The sequence below is a fragment of the Epinephelus moara genome, chromosome 24, assembly GCF_006386435.1.
Source record: "Epinephelus moara isolate mb chromosome 24, YSFRI_EMoa_1.0, whole genome shotgun sequence".
Classification (NCBI taxonomy): Eukaryota; Metazoa; Chordata; class Actinopteri; order Perciformes; family Serranidae; genus Epinephelus; species Epinephelus moara.
Window position 1 is genome coordinate 30,015,354 of NC_065529.1, and position 26,393 is coordinate 30,041,746.

Below are 26,393 nucleotides of genomic sequence, written 5' to 3' on the forward strand. Positions count from 1 at the left end.
CGGCCCTCCCTCTTCCCTCTAACGTTTATACATACTATATAACGTTTTATACACAATAATAGATGGATTAGCAACCGTTTTACTTCTGACAATAAATAGTTTCCATCCTAGACTTGTATGGCTTTTTAAATTGTTTTATTTAAGGTGTAAAAAAAAAGAGAGAAGACAATACCGCGATATACCGTCACCGCATCCCCCCAATATAATACCGTGATATTGATTTAAGGCCATACCGCCCAGCCCTACAGTAAACTCTTTCTGTCCATGGTGGCAGCACGGGTGGCAGGCAATATGAAAATGTAGAGGTACAGCCTGGAGGTTGAGCAACAGCCTGAGAGCCAACGAAACTTCACCAAATGACATGTTTTGTGTCATCCAGCGGAGTTTGAGGGGGGCAAGGAGAGCAAGGCACTGGTTAGATGGAGGGAAGATTACCATAGTTCACTTACACATACTACCCACATTGTTATGAGACAAAGCTGGTTGAAAATTGGCAAAATACCCTTTTAATAATAATAATAATACATTTCATTTAAAAAGGCGCCTTTCAAAACATCCAAGGTCACCGCACAGAGCATAAAATAACATACATAGCAAACAATTAAATGTGAGAATTTGATGCTTGGATGGATTGTTAGATTGTTGGTTGGATAGAATATATAATGTTACCTTGGCCTCTGGGAAATTACACGGGGTGTTTTATCCTCTTTTCTGACATTTTATTGAGAAGACAATTAATCAAGAAAATAACAGGCAGGTTATCGATAAGGAAAACAACAGTTATTTGCAGCCCTAATGTGCATGTAAATGTAATGCATGAAGTTCTTTCATTCAGGATGCAGGAGACTCTGTTGTGTTCAAAAGCCTTGAGTCTCACTTAAACTGATTTGTCTATATCTTTGTTTGCTCTGCAGGAAAGACAGAATACCCTGACAAATGTAACCTCTGTGCCCAAAACACAAAATACTGCACAGGAGACATTTGTTTTTTGATTAACATGTATTTTATCACTTGATGTGTGTGTATGCAAGTGTGTTTGTGGTTATGTAAGAGCGCCATACTGTGAAAACAGCCCCTGTTGTTCTGATCAATGGTCTGTCAGCAACTAACAGCTCCTTTTCATGACACAAGCCCCTTATTTGCCTCTCTACTCTTGTCCATTTCACAAGGAAGAGAAGAAGGGGCTCACTCAAGCAGAACCCGACTCTCCATCACACTGGAATTAAAGCACAGCCTCCCAGGGTCAGAGGCAGGCTATGGATATCAGGCCAACATTCAGATAAGGATTATTTACCTCACCACCAACAGCGACTTCGCCCACAAGCAACATCTGGCCTCCCAGTCGCAATCATGTTACAAAGAAATGTGTTATCATCTACAAACGGCATAAATGCTTCCATTGTTGAACCCAAATTAACTTTAAAAAATGTACACGAGTACTGTGCAATTTCAATGCCACAAAAAAAAATTATGCAAAGAACCACTAAGGCAATTCAGCAGTGTTTAATACTGGATTAATTAAAAATGGGAGGTCTCTCTATCTCTGTGGTCTGTAGCCACAAAAGTTTGCACATCGACTTCCTGCCATGGGAATCATTTTGCTATATGGCCTCTCAGCTGATGATGCTGATAAGAGAGAGCTAGCGGATAATCGCCAGGATGAAAAGGAGGCAGCGGAGGAGGAGGGATCTAATAGGGTGGAGAGCTAGGGGATTGGAGGTGGGCTGGATTTGACCTGCTTAGAACAGTGAACCATAATGACATATTTTATTTTATTTTTTAAAAATGACTGTGCCATTCTACAAAAAGGATCTCACCATTAAAAGCAGATGACCGCGCCGTGCTGCTTTGTTATCCGAACAAGGCTCTATTTTTGCGCAGTGCTTATTTCATTTTTGTCACCACACAGCGGTATAACATATATTTTCTGTTTGATTGCTGAGGCGTTTTTTGAAAAGCCCCTTTCATCAAAATGATCTTTTTCAATTGTGCCCTCTAGGAAAGAAAACAACGAACAGACAAGAGTACTGCCTAGCAATTGAAAAAAAAAAAAAGAAAAGAAAAAAGCGTCTGCATTTTAGCACAGCGATTCCTGATTCAAGTGTCTCTATCTCTCTGTTTCTCTTCACTCTCTGCAGATACAAAATCGCACATGGGAGACTAGAAATATATGTTTTATGCAGCTTGGAGAGACGGCTGCATAAAAGCACAAAGCAGTCATTTCTATTCATTTGTCTCTTGCTGACGGGGAAATGACGGAGTGAAGCAGATGCTATTGCTACGTGAACAAGTTGCTTAAACACAGAAAGCATTTTTTTCCTTTCAAGAAGAAGTTGGATAATTAGATGCTGAATCAACCCCCCCCCACACTTCCTGCCTGGAACCCATATTGTCACTCAAATGAATGACTTTGTGTGAGGCAGGAACACGGCAAAAAATATATATATATAAATCTTCTGCTGTACACTGACATTTGTTTAGGAGAAGAAAAAAAGGGAAAGCAGAGCATTCAAATGGAGCTGAAAATGGTACAATCGGAGCTAAAATAAATGTGTGCATTGACGATGTGAAGAAAAGTGCTGGAGGCAGCTTACTGCCACGAAGCAGATCAGGTTCTGACATTTTGTCTAATGTGAAATGCTGCCAAGAAACAGTGGGTGGGATGTTGTGACCTTTTATCAGTGGGAGTGATAGAATGACCCAATACTATAGATAGAATAATCTAGAGACAATCTGTATTTACAACGCAACGCTACGACCTATTCCTGCGTGTGTCTGTAATGACCTCCACTCAGTCTGTGTCAGTGTGTATGTGTTGTGTGTGTGTGTGTGTGTGTGTGTGTGTGTGTGTGTGTGTGTGTGTGTGTGTGTGTGTGTGTGAGCGAGCATGAAGGTTGCTGACCTTCTGACGCATCTGTAGTGGGCAGCAGCATAGTGACGCTATCCGCAGGTGTTTGTGAGTTTACAGGTGGCTTCACCTCTGAAGGTTAAACAGGCGATGCTTCAGCAAATTCTCTTAAGGCTTCGAAGAAGTTAGTCGGCCATACGTTGAGTGAGGTGAGTGTGTCCATTCAAGTGTGTGTGTGTGTGTGTGTGTGTGTGTGTGTGTGTGTGTGTGAAGTGTAATAGCTTTGCTGCAGGTTGTAACAGATGGTTGCTAATGGAAGTTCATAGATCTGAATGACAGGGACCAGGGGATTGGGGAAGAGATTATGTGAGGGGATGTGTGATTCAGTGCGTGTGTGTGTGTGCACGTACGGAGCCATGTGTTGGAGTGTGTCTACCTCTGCGTACATATGCACAATTAGTGTGTATATCAGTAAGAAAGTAGACCAACTAATGCTTCTAGTCCTTGGGTAAAGGAAGATAAATGTTAAACAGAAGTTTGCGTAGCCTCGGGATAATATTTATCTTATGGCCCATTGGTTGGTCAGTGCAACACTTTCCGCTAGACTGAAATATCTAACCTGGTGCCCAAACCTTCCATGTTACTACGATGTAATGCAGTGTTAAAAGGCTGTGGCCGTATCACATATTTCTGTGAGATCATGCTGAAAATATCTCAACAACTACTGGATACACTGTCATGAAATTTTGTACATTCATGGTACATTCAGTCATTCATGGTCTCCAGAAGATGAAACGTCTTGACTTTGGCGACCCCAGCAGGTCAAAGCTCATTTATCCCGTGAAATATGTCAAGTGTCTTGACAACTATTGGATGGATAACTATGACATATTGTACAGACATTAATGTTCCTCTCAGGATGAATTGTAATCACTTTGGTGATCTCTTAAAAGTGTGATCTAGCACCATCATCAGGTCAACCATCAACACTGATTTGTCCAATGCATGGTTTTATGACCAAATGCTGACCATAACTAATTACCCTCCCATGAGCCTCAGCTGTAAGTTGCGTTTATGCTGATATGTATTGCAATTCGGAAGTCGATAGCTCCGAGTTGGTATTCCCGACTTCCCCTCTGAATGCGTCTCAGTGCATTGCCTTCATTCGCATCTACAGATGACCTTATCTTCACTCATTCAAACAGCGTACAACAGCTCAAAATGGTGTGAACGGTTACTGAGTTAAATAGTGTGAACCACCACAGTCAATAGCATGAAACTGTTGTGTGCATTTCTTTCGTGTGGATGGAGATGGAGAGCTGCATGCTCACAAAGATGTCTATCAAGCACTTATCAACTAGCAGCTACAATATTGTTACAGAATGTTTCACAACACAAACATAAACCTCTATTAGAGACGTTAACAATGAACCGTTAATTGGTTAACCACAGAGAATATGCGGTAATGCATGCAGTCCATAGGTTAATTTCTCTGCTCTTCAGTTTACTGCACTATGCATGGCCAGGGTCTGGTGGGAGCTAATAATAGCTAGCGACGCCACTCTTTTGACCCGAGTGGTGTGCAGCACAAAGTGGCCAAGGTTAACATTAGAAAACCAGTGGAGACTAGTGTGGATGCTATATTTTCGCATTTTAATGAAGCCAGCCGACTGTCTGTCAGCAAAGCCAACAGAAATTAAAAATAAAAGGCACGACATTTACAAGACAAACATTAAAATTTCCCCAACTCTGATTGGATAGCGCTTTAAAATGCAGTGCGAAAGCTCAGAGAGTCAATGGAGTGCCGGACTACAAAGAAAGGCCTCTTGTATTTCACATATTTTTTTCTTAAAAATCAACCTGTCAGTTATCGTTAATGGGTGTCAGGTTATAATAAGCAAGATTAACCAAAACCGACATCCCTAACCCCTAAATAAATGAAAATAAATTATGAAAAGGTCATTGTGCTCGGTTCACTGTGTGCGCTGCCATGTTGCCGTGACAGGTGTGTTTATCTTCACAAACTCGGGCTAGATGGATGTTGTCCAAATTTTTGAATTGAATGACCGTGTTGAAGGTAGTTTTTTTCTGAGTTACAGCTACAATGGATTGCAACATAGGTGCCACATAGCAAATGTTAGCAGCCTGTCAACATGCTAAACTAAGGTGGTAAACATAATGAACATTAGACCTGCTAAAACAGCAGCATTGTCAATGTGAGCATGTTAGCTAAAAAACATTACTGTGCCTAATACAGCCCAACAGAACACCTAATGTAGCTATGGACTCTTGTGATGCTAAGTCTACTGTCTTATATGAGTATACCTCATTGAACTGGATGGCAGTGGGAAGTCAAACTGGAACTGTAATTCATGCTGACATTTTCAAGTAGTCTCAGCTCACTGTGGGTGAAATCTGATTTAGACATTGCTTTATTGTTCAAGGAGACAATAAAACATCAGATTAAGACCGATAATATTAAATTCTGATTGTAAATACGATCCTTACGTTACGTTTGTGACATTTCAACGATCATGAGGTGTACTAAAAACACAGCAGAGACATTTCACACATCAAACATTTTCCTCCAATACAATATTGCATCTGAATGAATGTTTTAATGGTTTTTGCAGTTGTGGAAGAAATGCCACAACATCCTTCAAAACATCAGTTTGAAGGAACAGAACGGGACCCCAAAGGCATATGTAAAAGATACCACAAATGGTGTATGTCCTCAGGAACATGATGGAATCTCTCTGAACTATACCGACAGAAATTTGATATGCTTTTGCCAATCAGTGCACGCTGCAAGTTGTAAAGTTTTCTCTGCTATTTTTACCCAAGTAGAGCTCGGCCTACTTCCCCAGTACTTCCCTGATGGGACCTGAGAGTTATAACTGCCTCTCCAAAGGCCTACAGGAAATGGAAAACCAAATTACTTTGTTAGAGTCTCACGGTGGTGGTGGTGGTGGTGGCGGCAGTGGTGGGAGGGCTGGGCTTGTAATATGTAGCTATGTCTTCTACAACAGCATATACAAAATGTTCCACGCATGTTAAAGTTCTGACTGCTGATTGGGTTCATTAGTTATTCAAACCATCTGACCTCCCCACAGCACTGCTCAGACACACTCATTATGAAGCCCTTGTAATTCATTAAGCTCCCTAAATGAACACAAGCCATATCGAGGGGTGCTCGCTGTTACTGAGTGGCTTGCAGTGCCTCAGGGAGGTTAACAGTAAGTGTGTGGATCAAGTTTTAATGCTATGATGAGGCCAGGGTTGGACTTTAACTGACTGACATCAGAGGGATGGTGGGCTAAAGGAGGAAAATAAATAGTGGGGGTGTAAAGATATTAGATATGTTTGTGTCAATGCAGACTTCACTGAACATTAAAGGGGAATTACGCCAATTTTCAAAATTCATACATGTTATTCCTACGGTCTAACACAGTCAAACAACATTAATAAACATGGGCAATTATCTCCAAAATCCAAAGGTTAGAGTGCTAAAACTCAAATTTGTGACGTCAATAAGTAAAAAGTTATGTACTGCTCCTTAGACAATGAATTGGAAAAGATGTTATAGATTAGAGGTCGACTGATTTACTGGTTTGGCCAATTTATTGGTGTCGATAGGACATTTTATAAACTATCCTTATCAGTGGAACTTGCCTCTAATAGCCCACCTGTCACATGGGGACATTCATCAAAACACATACAAATTAAAAGCCCTAATTTCAAAATAAAAGCCCTCTAGTGTTTCATACACAGTCCAGTTATATACTCGGTTTTGACTTTGCCGGTTTTTTTTATGTTTTATGATTTAATGGCAAAGTATTTTGAGTATTTTGATAACACATAATCTACGCTTAAGTAGTTTCAAATTATATTTGATCAATAAGAATTACTCAAAAATAATTGAAATATGTGTATGTGTATTTCAAATACAAGTAACACAAGTACTGTCCATTTCACATCATTTTGCATCGAGGCTCCATACACAAAGTCAAGGTAATGTCCTTGTCCTTGATTTATATTTTTATTTAATTATTACTTTGAGTTAGATGTTTAAGTCATTTCCGACACTGTCAATTTTTTTTAAAATTTTTTTTGCAAGAGGAGGATGGGGGTGTAGGTGTGGCGGCTAATCAGCTATCTTTTTTTTTTCCTGTTCTAAATTATCGTTATTACATTACACTTCAAAAGTCCAATACTGGTCAACCTCTAATGGGTACATTTTCTGTTTTAACACTGAGAACACTACAATGGAATAAAGTTTATGTGGATATAAAAAAAGAAAAGAAAACAAACATTCTGTGGGTCCCCAAAACCAGGCCTCTACTAATTGTCTAAAGAGCTGCTCCAGACTTTATACTTGATGACATCACAAGTTTGAGACTTTCCTCTATGGTTTCTTACTTTGAGAGAGAGTAGCTCATGTTCACAAATACTTTCCTAGGCTACTGAAATAACATACTGGAATTGTTAATTTAGGTGGTGTTCCCCTTTAAGTGCTAATTATCATGGCAATAAATAATACAGACAGGAAGGATACACACATACCTTGTATAAAATCAACTTCTATGCTAGGAGACTACTTTTTACAGTGATGGTAATTATGATCATAGCACACACACTTCCATATATTCTCAAAAAAAAAATTGCCTTAAACGTCACCTCAGAATGAGGTGTGAGGGGAGCGAGGCTGCAGGGAGATCTCGCTCTCTCTGAAAGTGAGAGACAACTCCTCCATTTGTCATCGCGTCACGCCAACAGGAGGGATATAATCACTTGCTGCCGGTGGTGTAATTCATTGTGGGCACACCAGCTGCTGTCGTGCTGCTGCTGTTGGGAATGACAGAAACTTCGAATCCAAGTGTTTCAAGTGATTTAGAAAGCCTGGCAGTGTTTTTAAAGATCTCCTTTAAGGGACTGTATACAGTATTTATCAATTTACACAGCACAGCAGGCAACATGCAACACAACACAGCACTGGCTAACTGTCTGAAAAGAATCACTAGTGGCCGTATTAAAATCAGTAACCAGACCCACGTTAGACAAAGGAGGGCTTCACTTTACTAATCCTCCAGCTGTAGTACACTCTACCACTGAGGACCAATCCAGATCCGAGTGACAGCTCTCACTACTCACAACAGCTTCACACTGGCGTGATAGCGGGAGCCTCATTTTTAGGGCTGGTGGCCCTTTAAAAGACTGAGGGCTAAATTTAGCTGTTATAAATTGGTTATTTGTGCCGGATGCCTGTTCAATTAAAGCCAGTCACTGAGGCGTCTGAGATCTCGCTGGGATGACGACTCAAGTCATCAACCACACACTTCAAGGAGGTGGTTACACTGCCAGTTACTGCAGTAACTATAATTAAAAAGGTTGATTTCTTGTTGTTGTTTTTTTGGCCTGCCAAAACAAACAAACAACTGTACAAAATATGACTTGTGATTAAAACGAACACAGTTGCTGTCTTTTCATTAATTCTCAAACTGCTAAATGATCAAAACTACAGTTCTGTGACGGAGACAGTTTTGTCGAAACATTAGTTTTTATCCTAATAAGTATGCAACGGAGCAAGAAGAGTGTGGGCAGCTTCACCTCCTTTTTGTCTTGATAGATTATTTGCAAGCTAGCACCTCTTCAACTGAGTGTGTGTTTTCACCCGACTTCTTCAAAGTCTCTTTTCCCTGGTGGAAACAATAAGTGAAATCAAAAAGGAAGTTGCTTCACACTACACAGTCAATTTTCCAGTGTTCACCAGGGCTGAGTATTCAGTGACTTTTGTGAGTTATGAGGAGGTTTTTGACAACTCATAAATGTGGTTAAGCTCTGGAGTTGTCTTTCAGAAATCAAAACTATTAGAAGTATAAATTGATGGCTGCTGAGTTTCAAAAACACACAATAGTGTCAAAAAAACTGACTTGAAAACAAGGTTATAAGGAAGCAAAGAAAGCGCACGACCGACAGCCTGCTGCTAGCATTTTGCAGTTTGATAAGTGTTCAATGTCACCTTTAATTCCCTCCGAGATGTCGTCTCTGAGCACTGCACAAATGTCACTATGCCGCAGGTGAGCTTAGTGTGAACAAGTCGCTAAATTCACAAGTGAGTAGATCCAAATGTTCACACCTTGGCCGACACATGCGTGCTCACACTCCTCTCAGCATGTATGTTGGCTGTGCGTGCCACGCGCGACAGTCTGTGTCTCGGTGAATTATTAATGGATGTAATGTGATGACAGATGACTCGGAGTGGCCCGTCCCTCCCCATCCCTGACCCGGCTGTGTCGTCTTGGTTTCCACGGTCAGGAGGAGACGGAGGGCCCACGCAGTCTGATTGATTAATTCTGTCAAGCATACTTTTGCTGTCCCTGCACAGTGTCCGGTCCGAGCTCTCCTGCAATCTCTCACAATCACTATCAGCGTGACTGCAAAAGTCACAGAACATCTCCGTCATTGCTGAAAGAGAACCTGCCCACTGTCCACCATTTTATCTGATTCGCTTTATGTTCCTCTGCAATCAAACTGGCCTGTGAGTTCATGTCCCACTTGTGAGTTTTCAAAATCTCTTACTGCTTTAACCCATGTTGGTTTACTGTAACTACAGACAAAGCTCATTTTACTTTGGAAAGTGAACTATTTTCACATAACATACTATTTTTACTTGAAGTTCTGAATCAGTGAAAATCCCAAAAATATGTTTTTTAATTTTACAAATCTGACCAAACTTAACTAAAGATCCACTTACTAGTGTTAGACAAGTTAGTTAGGCATCTCCATGACAACCAAGCAAACTCCAGCTGCTGAGGAAGGAAGTGAGAAGTGGTTGAAAGCTCCTAAAACAATGGAGATCTTGACCTTGAGATTAGGAATAGATCAGCATTTTGAGGAATGTGTTTTTTCACTTTCTCTACCAGAGTAAGATGAGTTGATCAATGACACTCTCATATCTGTATTTAATATTTAATATGAAGCTACAGCCAGCGGCTTAGCTTAGCATAAAGACCGGAAACAGGGGGAAACAGCTAGCCTGGCTCTGTCTTTAGAGGTGCTAGTAGACATCTTAGATTTTGGATACTGTAATATTGTAAGTGTTGTCTTCGCCTGGTTTCAAAGGCTACATTAAAGTAAAGTGAAATGATTTTCTGAAAGTTCCAGACTGTTTTAGCTGTTCTATTTATCTTTACACACTTTTGTGATTGTCATTTTGTCTACATTACTATGATTATTTATCAAAAATTTCATTGTGTACATCAGTGATTCCTAAACTTTTTCTGCCCTGTGCCCCTTTAGAGGACGAAAAAATGTTATGTTCCCATTGCGATGTATCTGGACTTGCTGCACATCTGTTTTTGTTTTCAACTAATTCTGGTCTATAGGATTATGAGCTGATACTGTATTAACTTACAACTGAGTTATTTCTATAAAAATGCTCACTACTTGGGTCTTGCAGCAAGTATTCGTGGACAAACCGACACTTACATTGTACATTTACCACTGTTGCTACTACAACAACTGTACCACTAATTTCTCCCCTGCTCTGACTGAGAGATGACGAGAGTCTCTCTGTGTGTGTTCTGCAGCGTTTGTTCATTTTACTGTATTTGCGAAAACAAATACCTGAAGTGAAAGTTCTGTCAGACCTTTCTGTACCTACAGACTATCTGTCTAATATATATTTCCTTTTCTGCCATGAAAAAGATTCCAACATCAAAACATTAGTTCACATCACATTTCCCCTCAGGGCGCCCACCTGTCATGTCCCTGTGGGCGCACCACACAGTTTGACTCATGCTGGTGAAAATAATTTGTGAAAGCAATACTCAACCCTATAATATCGTGGTGATATCAAGGTATTTGGTCAAAAATATTGATATATTTAATTTTTTTCTCCATATCACCCTGCCGTAGGTTGAAGTAAGGAGACATAAGGTAAAGGATCTCACTGCTTTGTCTTTGCTGTATTGTTAATAAAGCAATGGACCAACAGACAAAGGGACAGACAGACAGACAGACATACATACAGATAAATAAAAATAGACTGATATTAAGTTATATACATGTATTTGCTATATTGTCGATATTGTTTCATAAGCGTTTGGATGCTATGACTTATCTTAAAACATCAGGGAAGCTGCTGGACTCGGTACAAATACTCCTCAGGTGTGAACACCCCAGGTGCAGCTACACAACACATCAGTTTCACCACCAGTCCAAAGGTATTTGCTGCACGTGTGCTGTCGCTGAGCTGCACACAAACCTCAGAGTGAATCATATCTATTTATATGGCTCAATCTTTCATTTCCATAATGCTGGAGTGAACCACAGATCTCAACATGCACACTTGTTTGACTAAAAGGCCTCAGTCCTAACAGTATTTTTCCCTTTTATTCTATCTGTACGCCTGCTGCTAAGGTTTTCCTCTCATACTTGTGGTGCTTGTCAGTACATTTCCTTGGCTGTAATGCTGTGAGAATATTTAACCAGGCCTCGTCCCTTCACCTTCCTTCCTCATCTCCATGGTTTGACCCTGAAACCATCTCAATAAGCAACCCATGAGTGCGCTGGGTGTGTATCCATCAAGCAGCGAGCAGCCCAGAGGCAGCCATCCTTCAGCCTTTAAGTGGTATTGGAATAGTATTGAGATCTGTGTAATTGGATTAGACCAACCTTAGTCCCCTCTCTATTCCACCAGTTCCCTCTGTGAAATCATAACTTAAGAGCTCTGACAATGGTAGTTTTGCTGTGCGGCAGCTGATGGGAATGTAACATGATCTCTGTCTGCAGCTCCTGGCCTCATCTTCCCTCCCCGAGGCGGGAAAATCCCAGCAGCGGCCTGACTGACAGCTCGAGTCTGCCTGGTTTTGACTGACAGCGTACAGGATGCTGTGCCGCCTCAGATGGTTCTGCGGTGCCCAACTGATCTCAGGCCTCTGTGGCGATCATATGGAGCATCACAAAGAGGAGCACAGGAAGGGATGAGGGCTCAGATCAGTCTGGGAGGTCTATCGCACCTGTTTGGCTTTATACACATGACAGGTTACATGGAGGGCTGTGTTCTCTCTGGCTGCTCTGGGTTAAAAGGCCTGTCAGACAGACACTCTTGTATCATCGCTCAGGTGTGAGCCTGTTCCTCTGATAACACATACACAAAGGAAGACACAGTGACAGTACAAAGAGGCACATACAGGCTGGTGCATGTGATGTGCACACGTACACAAACACGTACAGAACAAATGCTACCTGTTCAGTATATGTAACCTATCAACTAATGATCTTAGATAATCAAGCTGGGACACATATACAGTATATCTCAGTGTGTGAATCATTACATTATTTCATACTGTGGTTAGACGGTATGATACCTGACTATGTTTGCAAGGATTAGTCAGGGTCTTGTACAGGAGATAGTTATTGATTATTAGATACTAATAATAGATGGATATTGTATCATTCATTTTCCATAGCTGCCTTATCCTATTAGGGGACGCGGGGGGGCTGGAGCCAATCCCAGCTGACATTAGGCGAGAGGCAGGGTACACCCTGGACAGGTTGCCAGACTATCACAGGGCTGACACATAGAGACAGACAACCATTCACACTCACACTCACACCTACGGACAATCTAGTCACCAGTTAACCTGCATGTCTTTGGACTGTGGGAGGAAGCTAGAGTACCCAGAGAAAACCCACACTGACACATGCAAACTTCCCCAACCCCAGAGTTTGAGCTTCCCAACCTGGGTTCAAAACCAGTTGCCCTGTTGCCGTGAGGCGACGATGCTAACCACAATGCTAACCACTGCACCTCCGTGCCACCCCGGTTTAAAATGCTTTATTTTACAGGTGAGCAATTTCCTAAGTAGTTTACTTGAAAAAAATTGCATTTCATAATTAGTAAATATCAATTAAACTTTAATCTCCATATAGATCGTTTCACTGGAATTACATTGCTAGGCAACAGCTCCATGTTTACTTCCTGTCAGCTGATGTCAATCACATATTCTACGTCTGAAATCCCATACTATGCACTACATACTGTACCCAATATGTCTACTATCATTCAACATACTTCAACTGTGTAAATTAATAGTAGTGTGTACCTTTTCCAACGCACTGAGCTGTAATAACCACGTCACTTCCTGGTTGGAAACACTTACCTATCGTAACCTGTTCCAACATCAACGCTACTGATCATTTTTGATTTTTCAAAGATTATTTTTTGGGGCTTTTTTGCCTTTAATGGACAGGACAGAGTGAAGATTGTGAAGTGGGGAGAGAGAGAGAGAGTGGGGGGACGACATACAGCAAAGGGTTGCAAGCCAGAGTCGAACTCGCGACCACTGCAGTGAGGCATCACCTCTATACATGGGGCGCCGGCACTATCCACTAAGCTACCAACGCCCCAGAGCTACTGATAATTTAAAAATAATTTTGAAACTATGTTATTCCTAGCAAAGTGAAGTCTTGCATTTCATGCTGGCATAGTATCCAGTATTTGCATATTGTAACATTTCACCGGAAATAATATGCAATTCACGTACTATTGTTCTCATACTAAGGTTTCGGACATACTAAAAACTCTACATACTGTTTTAGCCTAAAAAAAGAGCATGTTGGTGTGGAATTTTTGACACAGCAATATATTGCAAAAGATTCCAACAGGAATGGGGCCCATATAGAATTTTAAAACATGTTGAATTGTATCCTTGCTTATAGATAAATTTCACCTTGCCAAGTTCACATGTTCAGCTGACCTGTTACAGACTGACTAAAAGACTACGTAGATTATGCTAGCTATAAATTGGAATAATTTTTATAGAATGTAATTTCCCTGTTTTAAGTAATTCACAGCGTAGGCTAACTTCAGGAAACTTCTTGGATACCATCAGGATATTATCTGAAAATGATGGCTCAGTAAAAAAAAGTCCTCTCAAAGAAAAGTTTCTCAAGGATATGACTTGACAATCACTTAATTTCCTGCTCAAACGTGTCTCAAACAAAAGCTGTGTATAATGGAACCTGCACAGCATAGCAAACATCAACACAGAAAACTTGGGAACGTACAGTAACTCACTAAATTCAAAAACTGCCTGGCTGCGAAGTCAGCTCATCTATCCTCAAATAACAAAATGGGTCCAGGTGTCAGCTGCGACTCACAGGGCCACTGAAATAAGCTAAAATTTTAAACATCAGAGGAAGCTCCCCTGAATCATATTTCAACCTGCCTCGGCAAACAAAGAGATTTATATAAAGCGTCCAGCAGCAACATGGAAGCCTGTCAGCCTACCGGGGTTTGTGTTACATTTTAATTTTGGCACCAACCTGAGAATCAGATCATTGTTTGAGAAGACGGCTGGAGCCAGAGGCAAGAAAGAGAGAGCAGACAGGGACATGGAGTGGAGGAGATTAAGACAAGGGAAGGAAACGAATAAACATGGAGGCTTTTGACAAAAAAGTAAGTCAGCTTATGCGGATTCTATTTTTTGTTTGGGGAAAACATTTAGTACACCGCACTTTGAATTATACTTTAAAGACATTTAGATACCTATTTTGATAATGGTTAGATGAAAGTGAGTATCCATCTCTGTGTTAGTTCTGCCAAATGTGGATATTCTAGCTGAAATGTAGGACACAAAAAGACTGTGTGTTAATTAAGCTGACTTTTGCACGGCATAAACTGTATCTTGTTCATTGCAGTAATAACCCCTGCCATAGTGTGAGCCCAGGCAGGTAAACAAATAAACCTTCTGGATTTTTTTCCTCACTTCTCTCCAAAGAAGCAGAGCATTTAAATGATTAAAATGTGCTGCTAATTTAGGAATTAAGGCTAAAGCAACTAAATCCAGGGCGCTAAGAAATGCTTCCCTCCCCACTTTATATCAGTAACTGAGTATTTAGAGTCAATGTGTATTTTCTCATTAGTAATATAAACATGAATTACAACAAAATCACCCCAAGCAGTATTTAAATAGGTTGCAGAAGAATAATTTCTTCTTGCATGCGTACACACGACCGCACACACACACACACACACACACACATTTTGGGGTTTTTTTTTAAAATAATGTGTGGCAGGGAATATTTGGGACTAAATAACCATTACAGGGGGTAGAAACAGGCTGGAATATAAAACGCTGTCAATACTATGCTGAGCGGAGTTTGAGACCTTCTTATCTACAGACTGCATTAAGACATGGCTTTCACTTTTCTCCCCGTATGAATAATAAGTCCACATGAATTTATTCGCTTACGGTCCTGAATTTTTAGTTTTAGTGGGGGAAACAATTAATCCTAACCTGCCTAAATGAAACATATTAACTTGTTGCTTATTTTTTCTTAAGGTTTGTATTCTATAATGACATAATGACACCAGATTCTGTTGCATTGCTCGCTCCCTTTTGCAATTTTATCATCCCACTCTCTTTTCCTCTCCTCTCTGCTTTCTTCTTTTGATTTTTTCCCCCCGAACTCTTTCTCTCCCTCCAACTACCCATCCGCTCCCTCTCTCCTACCCTCCCGCTTGCTGCTCATTTTTAAATCTATGAATTTCTGAACATCATTTTCTTGATTTTTCCACGCCCCAGGGAGACATTCTCATTCCAGCCCTTCCCTTTTTTCACCTCATTTCCTCCCTCCTGAGTGAATCTCCCAGACAGGATGTGAGGTGACAGTGTGGCCCGTGGAGGTTAGGGTGGTGTGTGTGTGTGTTGAGGGAGGTGGAGAGGGTGAGGGCAGGGGTATGTACTGCCTCTCCCTCTTTCAAAAAACAGGGGTGGAGGGTCAGAGCCTGTCTAAATCCAATCCTACACATGACCACAGGAGACATACAGTAACGCCTTCTTTCCTTTTAGGATCCAAGCTGTAGAATTAACCGTGCCTTTGAGAGGCTTCTACTACTTTGCATGAATGTGCCCCATCCCGCAAGACCTCATGCTCTTAAAAGATATACACTTCTGCCCCTTTATAAGGCTTCAACTGTGTTAAAAACGGTCAATGTTTTCACCTTGAGTGACCATATCTGGGCAGAAACAGAGGGAGAGAAAGTGGACAGTTCTTCGGCCACAAATTAGGTGCCATGTGGATGAAATCTGAATCATACCTTGCACGTACTGAGCATACACTGATAAAACCAGTAGAGTGGGCTGGTGTAAAAAAATTTAAACCAGTTTAATATTAAGCCAAACACTGGACCACACCTGTCTATCAAATTATACCACTAGGTGTCGCTCTTCACTCAGCAGCCGCTCCTGAACGTCCAACTATCTCGTTGCATTGCATGACATCAGGGCTCTTAGCAAACACTAAATCCATTAAATCTGCACTTCTGTAACAACATGTAAACAAACCACGTCAATATCAGCTTTGCGCTTGAGATGATACTGGAGACGTTACCACCGAAAAGATGGGTGAGTACTTGCTATATTCCAACATTTCATCTTTTCAAACAGAAAACACACGATTTATATTATCACATTTACTAGAAATTAGCATGTAGCAAGTAGCCTAGCTTGTTATTAGAGATGGTCGATTACCTTAGCACCTTAGAGACTTTCAGCTGCCAGTTAACATCTTTCCAGCTAGCTGCTACATTTTTTCCTTAGTCATTAGTTCAAGGTCCACACAGTTTAATATATTAAGTGTCATAACTGCATTTGGCCGTGTCGTTGAGCTAGTTTACGTCTCTGTTAAGTAGCTGTCCATTATTCACTCACTCTACAGCAGGAAATGGGACTTCAAAATAAAAGCTTTGTGCTGGAAATTCCATGTACTTCAAAATGAAGTGTGTTTTTTACAATATTTTGTGGCACACTTGCAAGTCACTTGCGGTCCATTCAGAATGGACCCGCAACCCACTTTCAGACCATGACCCACCAGTTGGGAACCACTGGTGTAGATAATTCCTCATTTCAACCTCATGATTCCGCAGTTTCTCGTCCATTGCTGCACTTTCAAAGCAAGTCACAGAAATAAATAGAATCAGGGCGTCAGTCAAAAGTTCAGCTCAAAACAGCAGCCTGACATTGCTCATGGCCAGTTAAGACACCTCTTTCATCAGCTTCAAATCCAAAAATGTGCCATATTGGAGCAGTTTTAGCTCCCTTGAGAGACTAACTCTGCCATGTCTTGTTTCATCACCCCAGAAAACACTTAAACTTTCTAGTAAACAAACACAATTTGCGCCACTTGCCCTCGCTTCCACCTCTACTGAAATTTTATCTCCTTCATGTTGGCAGTGCTCAGCTTACAGCCTGTCAGACACTACTGGCTCCCTTTGTCCATTTATAAACATAATATTATGTTAATCACCTTGTCATATTTCTTATTATTAATATAATAAAGGTTGGCACTGTTCCGTTGGCACAGGTTGCTGATGTAGACTTTGTAATTTGCCAGAAGGATTCATAATAGCAAATGCCATTTCAGCCGGTTTGCATGAAGTCAAACTGGTTTAAGCTCGTACACCGTACCGGACCAGCAAAACCTGATCAACAGAACTCTACAAAGCAGTGATCAGTTGTGTACACCAAAGATTATGTACTGTTTGTGAAAGGGAAAATATGCATACCTAAATGCAGGTTAACGTTTGAATGATAGGTCTTAAAAGCACGACAGCCTCAACAATTTCAGTGTATGTGTGTGCGTGTAGCTCATGCAGGCTATGATAAGGATGATCACAGTGATTAAAAGGAATCAGTGTGTGTGGATGTGTGTGTGCAGCTGCGTGTGTATATGTGGGTGGAGATGATGAGAATCACCAAACTGATTAAAGGAGTGCCTTGCTGCCATTGTGGGGAAAAAACGAACAAATTCAGCTTTAAATAGCAATAAATACAAATTCTAATCAGGTAATTTGAGAATTATATGCTCTCAACATTTCCTGTTATTTTAAGTGTGAAGATAATTTGAACAAAACTGTGGCACAGACTATTAAACAGGGGACAACATTTTGATTTTAGAATCCGAATGTTCAGGATGAGCACAAATGCTCCGTTTCTTTATCTCGCCATTAAAAATTAAAAATTGATTGTGTATACTTTTCTCATTTCCCTCCTTGTCACTCAGCCTTCCTGCCTCTGTATCCCCCCTCTCTTCTCCTCTGAGGGGTTAGAGGTTCCCCACTGTGAGAGCGAAACAAATTTTTAACTAATCACAGGGCTGTCTGAGCAGAACGGTAGTAATAATTATACCCCAAAATGCAGGACATTGAAGTGATAACCTATGAAATAACCCTTCTTCTTATGCCACACACAACTATCCTTCAGAATATATGCCTCCAATATTGAACAAAGAAAAAAAAAAGCTCAAATCTCGTGCTGCGCAAATGTTAATCTCCATTTTTGTCAGTGACAAAATACAATCGGCCTGAAATTGGTTTCAAATATAAAGGATCTCCTTCCATCCCCAAAATGTGCATGCACATGGAAAATAATTTCACTATGTTCCAGTGTAAACTAAGATAGAATGCAGAGGAAGACTGGAGGACTCAAAAATAAAAACTATGAGATGATAGCCGATTCAGAGCGTGCAGATAATCAGACAAGCTCAATTATAGATGATGATACTGTTGACAAAAAAATGTTTCTGCAGTTTTTTTGGTGCTATTTTGATGATTTATGGTCTTACCCAAAACAGACAAATGTCTATTGAATGCAGAACTGTCCTAGCAAACATGTTTTGAGATTGCACTGATAAAACCAGAGCTCAGAGAATTTAGAGTAACTACAAGTAACTTTCATTTTGTGTTGATTTTCATAGTAGTAGTGTTTCCATGAGCACCACAGCCTCTTGCTGTAAAGATATTGATCTGGCTGGCGCATACACTTGTTTTGTAAGCAAATCAAAGAAAGATGAAATTTATTTTTAAAACTATTTTTCTTTTTTAAGCAGCTGTCTGAAGGATCCATAGTGATGAGGTAATGCATTTATTCAAGGCTGTGAGTAGTGAATGGGTGTATGATTTTGGACACAGCCTTTGTTTTAGCCACCAATGTGAATTTATATAATGATTTAAAACCAAGAGGCAACCTCCATGGCTGAAAAATGAAGCCAACGTGGACGAGCTAAAAGCTGCAGTTTCTTGATTGGCCACTTGAGGCTGGCTCCAGAGGCAGTCCTTATACATGTAGACCCCAGTGTTAAAAAAGCCCAATTTCACAGCAGACATAAGCATTTTGACAACCTGGTACAAAAATGGTTTTGGTCTCTATAGCTAATTTCAACAACTGTACAGGGGGTTCATTTTTATATAACTTATGCGTGAGGGCAGGGCCGCTTGAATGACATGCTCTCTGTGAGGCATCGCTACAGTCTATGAGTCAGATCCACCCCTTGCTTATCCACAGCCCTACCCACTCGTCTAAATTTGGTCCCAAAATATACATGATAAAATAAAACATTTAAAAAAAAAATTCTCCTCCTGCTTTCTTACAACTGTCTGTCATATTAGTCACTGCCAAACTTTGCCTTGGAAAATGTGAACAAAGGCTCGTCTAGTCTGCATGCTGTGAATCATTTCATCTGATTTTGCATGGAGTCGCAACCGGGGACAGGCATTAATAACTATAGAATCAGCCATCTGATGGTTTTGTTTGCTTATGCAGGTCATACAGAGGCATCAGTATTAAATTGAGACTGTTTCATAACCAGTTAAACACGTCTTGTAGCTGCTTTAATGACATATTGCTTTGTGTGCTTATATCTTATAGTGCATGTTTGTACACAGGTGCATCATCCTCTTACCTCCAGGGCTTTCCTCTTACTGTTGAGCAGCTTGGAGATGTCCCGTGCCACCCTCTCCACCAAGTCCTTGGGGTTGTTTCTCTTGATTTCAAACTGGCTCTTCTTCTCATTATAAATCTGCAGATGGAGAACACAGGGAATTAAAGGTCAGATAACCGGAGCCATCAGTTTAATTAAGAAGACCACCGAGGAGCTGTTTGATTATTCTCAAGGTAGCACACAAGATGGTAAACATTTACTGTAGAGCAGGCAGTATGCAGCCTGGCGTTATACCCATAAGCCTCAGCACTGTAGCAGAATTAAACACAGAACAGAGCCCTAATGGCAAAGCACTTAGCTAGCCAGCTGCAGTCTGGCAGTCAGGATCAAATTAAATAAACGCAAACTCCAGCAGATCCTCACTGCTGGGTGAACACCTTGTATCTCCACAATCTTAACTCCTTTGGAACGTACACAAGCAGCCTTATTTACAGCTTGGTGACAACACATTTGTGATTTAATCCAACAGATTACTGAGGGCTATCCTACACCAAACAGGCCGGAGAATATTTGCAGCCTGTGAAGGACCATAATCCCTTTAGTTAAAGTGCAAGGGGGAATTACGACATTTTCACTCAGAAACAGCAATATATCAAGCGCTCTTACTGGGGCGTTACCAGGATGAAATCAGGTGAGACCTATTAAACAGACACAGACTTTGCAAAAAACAAGTACAAGAAATGGTTCTCAGATGCCACAAGGGACTGGGATGTTAGAAATGGAAAGTAGGGGCATCCAGAGGCAGAACGACAGATGCTTGGACCGCTGACAGAGGAAGGTACTTGGGAGATTAGTCTGCTCCCCCTGGAAGAATTGTGAAGGCTGACTCAGCGGCCCGAGCTCTATAGGATCTGTAGTCTACAACAGAGCACCACCCGAGGGATTACCACTTATCCTGCTGCCCTAAGACACCGCAAGACCCACATTCACACCATAAAACCATTTTGTATAGGTCTTCTGAGGAAAACCCAGGAAAAGCCTGTTATTGTTGAATATTTTTAAAGCAATTAGGGTCTTTTTTAAATCTTAAATATGAGGCTTAAATGCTGCATGTACTCAGGTTGTGTGTGTCTGGTTAACTGCCCTTAGTTTGAGGTACTATAAACTCACTTCCTCAATCATTCACTCAAGTAATTACACACTTTAGGCCCTTTGTACATGATGATATGACGCAATGCACTTCACATAGAATAATTACAATTGAATAAAAAGGTGTATGTTAACCTTCAGTTTAAGTCTGAGGAGCAAAAGGGAACGTGAAACGTCAGCAGCTAAAGGAAGCAACTAAAGACCTTATACAGTACTTGTTAAGGGTGTAGCTAAGGTTTGGGTGGATCTTGGACCTCCTAATTAACACCAACTGAAGATGTTATCATTGAATTTTTCTACTTATCTATACTGCAAAATGTATTTTCATGTTTAAACAGTGAGAGGGGAGGAGCTTTGCAAAAAAAAGTGAGTGAGCCGACACTGGTGCTGCAGGTACAGGCGCTGGTGGTAAATCTGCAAACTATACAGTTAATATAGTTGATATAGCTCATTCCGAACTTCGGGGTTCACGTTGGTGTTTTCTCAGCAAGACCTAAGACTGTCGCTTCCATCAACAGCAGTCTGTTAATGTGCATGTTGGTTTTTCTGTGTATATCTGACAATCAAACATAATGACCTTTATTATGCCTCTCAGGTGGCCAAATGGTTTTTGCTACATTCCTTATGTAAGGCTCAAAACTTGTATTAAAATCTATTTATTTACCCTTAATTAAATCACCAAAGCTCTTTTCAGGCCTGAGTAATGTTGTATGCAAAACATACAGTAGATTATAGTCACAGACTTAGTTAATGAAGCAGTCCTGTCAAACATTATCTGGCAAAACACAGATGTAAAGCTGTGTATCATCTGCACGGCAATAAATACTAATATTATGCTTACTGATGAGGCAAACTGAGCCTTACAGCATGCCACACAGAAAATAACTTTGTAATGAGAAATCACACAGAGAGAACTGATACAATCACAATGCATGAGCAAGACTGTAACACATCTACAGGGAAAAGGTGAAATGGTCAGCCACACAATGTATAAACAGTTCTTTATTCTTAAATGTAAAATTTAACAACCAAAATCAAAATACATATTTTACCTTTCACCTGTAGTGCTTTTAATCATTCTAGATTATTTTGGTGTGAGTTGCTGAGTGTTGGAGATATTGGCCGTAGAGATGTCTGCCTTCTCTCTAATATAATGGAACTACAGTAGATGACCAGTAACTCGAAAGCTGGCCCAACCCTTACCTATGGTCATGAGCTATGGGTTATGACCTAAAGACTGGGATTGTCTTTTTAGACGGGCATTTTTCCGGCGTCTTTTTAGATGCACATTTTTGTAGATGCTTCTTTTTAGACGCTTCTTTTTAGACGCGCGTAGACACTGAAAAGTTAAAATATTTTCAACTTTTTGAGCATCAGACGCCAGTAGCGCCATTCGTCATTGTCGTCATTGGCCCAGGCAGCCAATCTAATCCTCCTTCCTGTTTTGTTGTGGCAGTTACGGCAGTTTGGTCAGTTCCAGCAGTTTTACGGCAGTTACGAGCGACAGACAACACAACACAATGCAATCCGAAGACGAGAAATTTATCCTGACAATATTTGATTTTTAAGAATTATACAACACACGCACACCTCAGTACTCGAACAAACACAGGAGGAGACACGCATGGAGCTGTGCGAGCAGCGCAACGAATTTGTCTGGTGAATACAATGTAATTGACGACGACGATATTGTCGTAGCAGCTAGTTAACTTTCAGACAGTGGGATATGTGAGAGGGCTGGTGACCTTATTTCATAGTTCACAGTTTTTGTGCTGTATTTTTATGTATGAAAAGTGCTATATAAACAAAGTTGGATTTGATTTGATAGCTTGTGATAGTTTCATGTAAGCTAGTACTGTCTCTACTGTCTTTGAGGGAAACACTATATTCAAGGGGAGACACAGGGAGATGACAGGAGGTGTGTGTGTGTGTGTGTGTGTGTTGCGCACGCACTCCCGCTCCACAGGCGCTCCTTGCTGGGTTTTTTTGTGTAGCGCGCATTGAATAAGCGCTTCCAGCGTTTCAAGCGTCTTTGAAGCGTCCGCGTCTCTAGCGTCTCATTTCTGTGTGATCACCCCCATAGGGTGAGGAGCTCATACATCTGGAGGGAGCTCAGAGTAGAGCCGCTGCTCCTTCGCATCGAAAGGGGTCAGTTGAGGTGGTAAGGGCATCAAATCAGGATGCCTCCTGGGAACCTCCCACTGGAGATGTTCCAGGCAGACCCAGAACACGCGGGATTACATATCTCGTCTGGCCTGGGAACGCCTTGGTGTCCTCCAGGAGGAGCTGGAAAGCGTTGCTGGGGAGAGGGACGTCTGGGGTGCTTTGCGCGGCCTAATGCCCCCGCGACCCGGCTTTGGATAAGCGGTTGAAAATGGATGGATGGATGGATGGATGGATGGATGGATGGATGGATGGATGGATAGATGGATAGAGTAGATGGCACTCAGCTTGTGGTGCTCAAAGAACCAAAAAAATACATCTGAAAAACTCAACAGCAATGTCTCTTCCCAGAAATGACCCGGTTACTCAAGATAATCCACAGACCTTGTTGGGAGCAGTTTCATGTTGGAACTATTTTCTTAATTGCAAAGTACACCTGTACAACTGTATCACTGCACAGAAGGAATTGTGCATTGCCAGCTTTATTGCTAGCTCACCTAGCACCACTGAGGACACCATTAATGTTTTCAACTCACATTGTCACATGCACCAGCCTCTCATCCATGAGTACATGCACACTCCCATGTGTGCAGTAATAAGGTTGAGGTGTTGTTGGATAGAAAGAAAATAGTTCCTACACGAAGCTGTGCACTACAAGGTTTGTGGATTATCTTAAGAACCGGGTCATGATGTCTGTTGAGTTTATCAAATTATATCTCCAACTCACACCAAAAGAATCTAGACTGACAAACAGGTAAAATGAAAATTTGGGGGTGACCTGTTCCTTTAATCTTTTCATTAGCGTGCATGACATGCCAACTAGATTGGAAACTTCTGAAATATGCTGTTTTTGCTTAAGAGGCAGATGATAATTTCGTTTGTGCCAAATTGTCTAATTTTGCTAGTTAGTTTTCATTTGCTCAACTAGATAACCATTTCTCCTGAAGCGCATCTGTGACTTTTATTCCAGTTAAAAAGATCACTACTGGCATATGAGGACAGAGTTTGAAGTGAGATTAAACAAAGACAGCTATTAATTGTTGTTTTTATGGGTCTTGCGTGAGCGTAATTACCAGAAAAGACAAATTCTATCTGTGACACAATGATTTCTTATGTGCCATTAAACAACCAGTTAAGCTGGGGACACCCTATACTTATCTTTGATTTTCAGTCACTGAATGAGACACAGGCTACACATTTTGACAACAAAGTGCAAGTAATTATTATGCACTGGAAAAAAGAAAATGGTAGAGGTAAAAATAAACAAAAAAAATATCTGAAAAAAGGCTGAGTGTGGCCTGTGCATCTTGCAAAACAAACTGGAGGTGAGTATTTGCTGCCCTGCAGCCTGCAGGACCTGTGTTATTTTTGAACAGACCCAACTGATCAGTCACAGGTTGTATCAGGGTTCCCACACATTTTCATGGTCTAAATTTCAACACTTCTCACAACGTAATATGGAGAAAGGTTCATAGCATGTAGCTCCATTTAAAAGCAATTTATTAGCACATCCGCAAGTGACGTTTCAAGCTCCAAATGTCACATTTAAACATAATTACAGCCAGCTGGCATATATGGAGGGAGAGACGGAACGTGGGGAGAAAATAAAGACGTGCATATGATAGTTTAAAAACATACACTAAGTCAGATATAAAAGCTACTTTATGTCAACATCTAGCCTTGAAAAAATAAATTAACTGATATGTTACATTACATGGAAGGCTATCCATTGAAGATAACTGTAACAGTAAGTAGGGGTGTAACGATCCATCGATATATCTATTAAATGATCAACGATCCAAAATCATTGATGCAAAGTGTAAAAAAACATCGATCCATATCATCATTTTAGGATACCCTTCAGTTTTAAAAATTCTGTGCCACCATCAAACAGCAGCAGGCAGATGGCCAGCAGCTAAGAGAAAGACGATGAGGATAACGTTATTTACTCAGCAATAAACCAGCAGTGTGGAAATATTTTGGATTTCGGAGAAAATACAGGTCAACAGACAGAGTACATGCCGTACCTAAACAATGCTGTTACGAGGTAAAACACCATGTTACATTACTTGCCTGGACGGCCATCTCACTCTGCTAACTAACTACAGCAGTCAGTTTAAAGTGAATTTTAGTGCACCTAAGCGGTTAGAATTATTTACACTATTTATGTGTTGTTTTTGACTTTTATGGCCAAAAGCATGAAAGAAAGTTGTGGCAGCTTCTTCTGAAACCAACTGGGTTAAATAGGCAGATAATATAGTTTCATAATGATCGCAAGCCCCTCAATCGCATCAAACTGAAATCGTATCGTGGCAGACTTTGTAGTATCAGTAAATATCGTAATGTTGTCTAAAGAATCGATATAATATCATAGCGTGATGAATCTGGTGATTTATACCCCTAACAACAAGGTTTCATTAGACACAAACAAATTCCTTGCCTTTCAAAAACTTTAACGGATTTTTACTAATTCAGTGATTTTTCCAGGCCTGGAAAACAAGAAATTCCATGATTTTTTCCAGGTTTCTCATGAAACCTCATGTGTAAACCCTGTTGTATTTATCATGTGATGAATCAATTAAACAAGGCTACTGTGGTTTGTCAGTGACTATCCAAGACGTTCTGGAGTCGATCCCCACACTCTTCAGCGACTACATCAACTAGATCAAACATGACTAAAATGGCTAAATGTTTATAAACCAAACGTAGCTGCCAAAGTGAGGATCTCTTGCTCTGTCTGGTATGAAATATTATGTCTGTGGGATTGATGTGTTGATGTGCAGCAATTAGGAAAAGAAAACACTGGCGTCCATACGATCTGTCTCTGTCGAGCTGAAGGCTGGGCAGGCAGCCAGAGGCAGTTTCCCTCCACTGGCCCACTGAGCAGGCAAACCTGGCCCCAGAAGCTCTCAGACCATGCCAACCGAGCACTCTGACGAGATTGCCTGGTGTCTTATTTTGGCCGCCCTCTGAGGGATAAGGGATCCTGCTTAGTTTCAAACAACACTTTAAACTACTTCTCAAAGTGAATTGTGAAGGTGAAATCTGCATACTCCATCATGATGCGGCAAAAAAAAAAAAAAAAAAAAAAAAAAAAAACATTTTAAATATGTTTTGATGAGTAAAACAGGTGGTTCAATTCTTTTAGTTTTGTTTATTTCGGTTACTCATCCTGAAAAAGTCATTAGTCTGCAATTCAACAGTCCAAACACGCACAGATGCACACACACAAGCACACACACACACACACACACACACACACACACACAAAGGAATCAGTTATTACCCCTCTGTTCTGAATGAGGCAGCCCTCAGACCTGAGACCAATAATCACACATGAACATACCCACACATTTGCACACGCACACACACAGATACACACACCATTTCAGAGGGCTTTTTCTCAAGGTGGAAGAAGCCATTAATGGAATCTTATTAAACCATAAAACAAGAGCGAAGTTTTCTCCGCTCCATTGACAGACTACAAACCCCTGACTTTTTTTAA

General features: G+C 40.8%; 1 protein-coding gene across 4 annotated transcripts in view; it reads right to left on the reverse strand.

The window, feature by feature from the left end:
• The window catches only part of cacna2d2a (calcium channel, voltage-dependent, alpha 2/delta subunit 2a), a 207,921-nt gene that overhangs the window by 124,560 nt on the left and 56,968 nt on the right, over window positions 1-26,393 (reverse strand). For all 4 annotated transcript variants that reach the window (XM_050039173.1, XM_050039172.1, XM_050039171.1 and 1 more), the window contains exon 3: window positions 19,598-19,714. In XM_050039173.1, the coding sequence (XP_049895130.1) occupies window positions 19,598-19,714 (117 nt within the window). The remainder of the gene's footprint in view (window positions 1-19,597; window positions 19,715-26,393) is intronic.